Below are 6,880 nucleotides of genomic sequence, written 5' to 3'. Positions count from 1 at the left end.
TTTTTTTGGTTTTCAGGACTGCAGATCACACTAAATGGGTAGGTGCATTTCACAAGAAGCAGGATTTCATTGATGTTGTAGAGGTAAGCAACTTTGATTCCTACGATACTGAACAAATTCGAGGCTGTCTGTCATGTACATTCTTGGTCTTGTCATTGGAATGAATATTTATTTTTGTCTTTATGCCTGTGTGAAACTTGTCTGCCTTCTTACTCGAGCAATTATAAGCTGCTTCAAATCTCCACTAGCAACATGCAAGAATTTAATAGTCATAGGCTTTATTGTTACTCAGTTACATCAACATCTAGAATTTTCTTCTCACCATTCCTTTGTATAGTTAACCGCAGCAGAGAGGTAGTGCATGTTCTTATATTTAGAGTCTGTCATTTATAACAGTTTCGTTTGAGCCATAGAGTTTGAGTACTTGAAAATTTAAACTGGCAATTGTATCTTAGGTGCTGATTCAATGCGTGGAAGACTATCGCTTAAATTGAAAGAGGCAAGGGGAAGACTTTCTTTTCAGCTTTAGATATTGAGTTCTTGAAAAATTTTCAAATGCAAAAGTTGATTTCTATTAGAGGTGTTATATGGTGAAAACTCTGTTGCATGAATTGATGATGCAAGCAGTGTCATTAGCAGTTAATCTTTGCTGTGGCACTCGTATGTGCCCTCGAACACAACCGAGTCTCTCACTAGGAAAACATGTATACTAGGACAAGAAATGCACTGCTGTATGGTCCATGGGAAACTCTGGTAATCTTCAGGGGGCATTGCAGTTTTAGGGTTAGCATTTTGTTCTTCACTTTGACCTCTTTGCATAAAAAATTTCTGCATAAGCTAAGGAAGTTCCTTGGTTGTATGCTGAATAATATGACTTAATGGGACAAGAAATATCCTGCCCCATGGTAAATGTCAAACCCCGGTCCCCTTCAGGAACATTGCAACTCTATTTTTCTTTGTAACATGATTTTTTTTATTTTTTATTTTTACTGTTTTGCGTAAAACTTTCTAACATGTGAATGTTCCTTGCTTGTCCAACAAAGGAGAATACATAAATAACTTCCGTCTTGTACATGACAGATAGCATCTAGATATATGTATGGTACAAGCATGCATAATTATTTTTTTAACTTTCTCGCAGGCAATATATAGAGGAGCAATGAAAGGCAAAGCTCATAGTGAGTTGCCCTTTGCCTTCAGCGAATACCAAGTATCAATTGTTGTACAAGGATGTGTAAAAGGTTAATGAAGCTTTTAGATATTATTGATTTAAAAGAATACCAAGTTCCTTGTGAGGCCTTTTCACAGATATATATTGGAATGTGAATATTTCTATATGGTGAGGTTCTTTGGTGTAAAAGATTATATATATATATATATATATATATATATATATATATATATATATATATATATATATATATATATATATATATATATATATATATATATATTTAATGCCACTTAAATGTGGAGTTTCAAGAAGTATTTAACTCTCACACTTGGCCAAGGGGATTTATGACATTATTTTTCTAGGCATATCCAACATATTCTAAAGTGCATATCTTTTGAAGCAATTTCCTGATTCTGATCGTTCTTGTATTTAGGCACTTTTACAGCAATTCAATAAAAATAAATAAATAAATAAAAAATCATACAAATCCGTTGTTCAACCGGATGTATGGTTTTATAAGTCACTAAGAGTCCAACACCTTGTCTCCATTTCAAGTGAAATTGAGAGAATTTATTTCATGATCATTATAAGGTTTTGTTACATCTAAGTTTAACGTCATAAATCCATTTTATGCAATTCACTGTGAATTGTTGTAACACTACTGTGAATTGTTGCAACACTTACAGATGAATTGTTTTGCATTCGTTTTCTTTTTTCTATTTGGGTTCATAGAAAACAAACCTTTAGCGGTCCATCCGCTCATGAAAGTAATCAACCAAACTGTGTAACAATTATAGAGTGAAACTTTAATCATTTAATACTAGAATTATGAGAAAACCATTCAAAGATGTTAGACAAATTTATTCCTTTGCAATCTGCAGCTGTGATATGATTATTTTTTTACTACCAAGCCTTGGCCTGAGTACAAAATAGAAAGATACAAAACGGGCATCTATTGAGCATCCTTTGATGATCGTTCCTTTGGACTGTTCTAGCATTACACAGCTCATCTACGCAATCACCTCTTTCAAAAACAGCTGCAGCCCCCATGCCCGTGCCTGCAATGACACATACTTGAATCAGTTGTTAACAAGGAAGCTAAAGAAATCAAAAAATGCAGTATGCCCAATTATCCGCCTTACTATATCATTTTCTGCTTAGACCTATAGATTCAATCTACAACTCCATGAGGGTCAAAAGGGGGCTCTATACTGGAATTACTTAATAATCAAAAGATAAAGGAGGGGCCTAGGAGTTAGATCTAGTTTCCTGCATTCTTAAACTAGATTAACCTAATCCTCCCTGGGCTTTTTTGCATGAAAAACTTTCCAAAGTCTCAACGGCTTGTGTGTGTGTGCTCGCGCACGTGTGGAGAGAGAGAGAGACCTATGCACATAGAGATTACACCAAAGCGGCAATCCTTGCCGCGACGCTTCATCTCATGCAACTGAGTACCAACACACCGGGCACCTGACACAAAGCAGATCAGGTAGTTTCAGTGATATGTTAAACCCTTTAGGCATACAAGGTAATTCTCTAATGAAGAATTGTCAATTTTTAGTATTTGATGATACTGTAAGTACCTGTAGCACCCAAAGGATGCCCAAGAGCCCTTGCACCTCCATTAACATTGACCTTCTCAGGATCAAGCCCCAATTTCTTACCACAATATACATTGCGATGCAAATGCCTAAACAAGACAAATGAAATTGCTTAGCTTAAAAAGATTAAACTCAAAGAGAAATATAAATTTATAAGCATCATAAAAACCCATTACCTCATTTACTGGTCCATATACCATGAATTTTTTTAAGTTCTTTAAGGCAAAAGATTCAACATCTGCAAAGCTTTCATGAGCATTCAGAAGACATTAACATTCGTCTAAGAATTAAATTCTGAACAGCTTGAGAAATTAAAACTTCTGATCATCAATTCTAGGAACGGCACATAATCCATGGAGATTTATTCTCCCAAAGTGGATATTCTACACTCTGGGACTAAGATTAATGCTATGGTGCCTCTTCCCCTTCAATAAGTAGATATAAGGTTCAACATGAGGGTGCAGTGTATCTCAACATGATCATTTTGTCAAGAAAAATATAAAATTGATATTATTTCCAATGCATACATTTTTTTGCTGTTGCCACATTCTTTTAGCATGTCATCATGGGTTCACAAGTCTAACTCCTGTTATTTTGAGAAGGAAAATTAATCATTGTGATCACCTGTGACCAGCCTAATCTCTAGATTCATGTTTTCTTATCAAGTCCAAACATAGAGGTGTGTGTCAAAGCTCTATCATTTATCCACTTCCAGAGTACTACTTAATGGGGAAAAGTATGTACCTGAAAACGCCAAGAATAGGAAGTCCGTTCTGCATAGCCAAACTTCTCTTCATAAGGAGAACTGCTCCTGCTCCAGCTCCAGCTCCAGCTCCAGCACCATCACTCACCTGGCTAGCATTCCCTAAAAACAGACATGAAGAAAAAATATATAAGTTTCTTAATCCATGAAATAAGATACTGACTAGTATTTCCCTTTTCCCTGTTTTCCCAACATTGAATAGAAAAAAAAAATAGAAAAAAAAAAGATTCTGACTAGTAATATACAATCATAGGACTATATGATACCAGCAGTCGTCCCTACATTGAATAGAAAAAAATTAATAAAAAAATAGAAAAAATAAAAAGATTCTGACTAGTAATATACAATCATAGGACTATATGATACCAGCAATTGTTGTCCCGTCCTTTTTGAATGCAGGCTTCAGCTTTGCAAAGTCTGTCATGTTTGTGTTTGGACGGATTCCATCATCCACAAAAATGGTAACAGGCTTCTCCTTTCCAGTTTTTGGATCCACAACCTTTGCAGAAGAATCATCAGTTATGAACATTTAAAAACACAATTACCCATCAAGCTGCATTTTTTGCATTTACCTTGGTAGAAACAGGGATGATTTCATCTTTGAATTTACCAGATGCAGATGCTGCAGCAGCACGCCTATGAGATTCAACCTATTCACACAAATAAAAGGAAATAGAACTACTCTGCATTGTGAATGCATCAACAATTAACGCATACTGATGGAATTTAGGAACTCACAGCTGCATGTTCTTGCTCTTATCGTGTCACTCCAAAATGCTATGCAACATTTTCAGAAGTGATACCCGTAGGAAGAAGACAATCTTGGGCTTGAGCAAAGATGTCTACCTGTTAACACCATACCACTAAGTCGAAGAAAAGAAACCACTTATTGCCTCAAACATAGTTTTGAAAATAGAGTTAGAATATACTTTTGGATTAACTTTAAGAACCCTGTCAATCTTATCTACTGTCATGCACAAGGTAACGAGACCAAATAGGCACAACAAGGCTGAAAGCAATAGGTATGCCAACTCACATTTAATTGTTTTGGACATGGAGGCTGATAGGGCTTACTTAAGAATAACCCTTCAATTCATCTGAATCTGAATTGCTCGCATTATAACCTATCAAACGCCACCATTCCAACATATACACTTTCAATTAAAAACAATACCAAATACCAAAACAACAACACGGAAAAGAAAGAGGGGAGGGGGAAAGATGGAAGTTCAACCTGTATGCTTATCACTAACTTTCCAAACCGAAGACCGCTTTCTGGACACCCTTGTCATCCAAACTCGTTCCTAAAATCCCAAAAAATGAGACCATTTTTTGGAAAAAGAAGTCAATCTACAAAGTATATGGAGAACAAAGACTACATTAGTAGTAAAGGTGCCGACTCAATACAATAGACACAAACTAAAACCCTTATTGGCAGATTAAATCACTAAAAAAAAAACAAAAAATTCGTAACTTTTTCACTATCCTTATTTTCCCCACTTTCTTCAGAACATAAAAACTTCAATCTTTAAACAAATCCTGCTTTGAAACCTATTTTACTCATTCACCCACAAAATTCACAAACAAATAAACAAAAAAAGAAAAAAGTATAATCTAATCCAACAATCCCAACAATTCAGAAAAAAGTTAGACCCACCAAGCCCCAAATCCCCAAAAACCAAAAGAAAGATTATGAGCCTTCTGTTGCTGCTCTCCATGTCCTACTCCTTTCCTTCGCAGGTGTCGTTTCAGTGTGCTTCTGGGGTTTAATATGCTGCGACGCGGCTTTTGTGAGCAGATGAAACCTGATCGGAGAAGGAAACGATTTTCCCATAGAGAGAGAGAGAGAGAGAGAGAGAGAGAGAGAGAGATTGAGAGAGAGCTGGGCTAGGGACGGTGTCGGTCAGTGTAAGCCGGTCGGTGGACGAGGGTCGATCGGTCGGTGGGGAGGGGACGGTGGAGAGAGATTTGGGAAATGGGGAGAAATTTTGTAAATGAATCTCAAATGTCGATCCCCAGTTTTCAACCTTCTTTTTTTTAAAAAAAAAAAAAAGGAAAAAAAAGCCACCTAGGAAAACCGGAATTTGGGTCTTTTAGTTGAAATGAGGACAATCCATTTAGTTCACATTTTATAAAAATGTGAAAAGACAACCATATTTCTAATTTATAACTAAATGAAGAGGATCCTCAAATGGAGAGGATCCTGTTCTGGAAATCCGACGGAAGAGAGGTGGACGCAAGTCTCTTGGATAGCATTACTCGCCATAAATACGATAGGACATAAGTTTTTATTTTTTATTTTTTTTTTATGATATTATAGGACATATCTTTTTTTTTTTTTTATTAAGGGAAAATGTAATCATTTCATTAAATCACCCAAAGAGTAACAAAATTACAGTCAAACAGAATCAAAATTAGACTCAAGACTATTACAGGGACTCAGAATAGAACAAGAACCCCATTACAGTTACCCAGAACACGGATCATACCAACAATTGCTACAAATAAGCCTAGTCAACAGAAACTCTGCGTTGACATATGAACCTTTACTTGCATTATGGAGTCAGTCACAAACAATCTATGCTAAAAAGTAATGACAAGGCTAAATCTAACCCAGAGCACACTGTCAAATACAAAAAAAACACCCAAGACAAAAGCTGCCAGTGGAAGAAAACACCACCGAAGATGACGCGTGTAGCACACGTGCCGCCACCAATCGATCCCCTACAGCAGCCTAACACAGGAAACCCCCGGGCACCACCAGACACGGCAAAAGAAGCGGAACATGGCCATCACGCATGGCCCAAAGTGTGTAGAACACCCTAGTGTGTGATGACCATGCGCCGTTCACTGATGAGTTTTCCGACTGTAGTGGGCAGCGACTGAGCCAGAGGACGGCAACGAGCAAAGCTAGGGGGCGCGTGTCAACTAGAGAGCGGCACAACAGTACAAATCTAGCTTCAAAGATTGATACAAACTGAGGAACAACCAAATCTCTCCGCCAGCGACACGAGCGGCTGGCTCTCCTCCTCCGAAACTTTTCTGGAGTGTTTTCCTGACAAGAACAAAGAAAACTAAAAAAACTACACAAACTTCCATAGTCCAAACTAACTAGGAAGACTAAAACACCACCGGAACAAGTCCAGGGGGACTCAAAACTCCACAGCCTTAATGGCTGGGAGACTCTAGCCTCCACTAGCGATTAAGGGTATAATTCATTTAGAAAAATGCCATATTTACACCCAAATTCCTTCACCCTCACATCAAATTTTCTTTTTCTTTTTTGAAATGAAAACTCTCTCTCTCTCTCTCTCTCTCTCTCTCTCTCTCTCTCTCTCTCTC

General features: G+C 37.2%; 1 protein-coding gene across 1 annotated transcript; it reads right to left on the bottom strand.

Annotated features, from left to right (window-relative positions):
* Positions 1-2,018: 2,018 nt before the first annotated feature.
* LOC133882003 (3-ketoacyl CoA thiolase 1, peroxisomal-like) lies at positions 2,019-4,319 on the bottom strand (the record flags this gene model as incomplete). The annotated part of the gene is made up of 7 exons (XM_062321090.1): positions 2,019-2,232; positions 2,561-2,644; positions 2,758-2,864; positions 3,520-3,640; positions 3,905-4,037; positions 4,111-4,160; positions 4,277-4,319. Coding segments are annotated over 7 exons (693 nt in total), but the record flags the coding sequence as incomplete, so codon positions are not given.
* Positions 4,320-6,880: the final 2,561 nt, after the last annotated feature.

Source organism: Alnus glutinosa, chromosome 11 (genome assembly GCF_958979055.1).
Source record: "Alnus glutinosa chromosome 11, dhAlnGlut1.1, whole genome shotgun sequence".
Classification (NCBI taxonomy): domain Eukaryota; kingdom Viridiplantae; phylum Streptophyta; class Magnoliopsida; order Fagales; family Betulaceae; genus Alnus; species Alnus glutinosa.
This window is presented reverse-complemented; position numbering and strand designations above follow the sequence as displayed.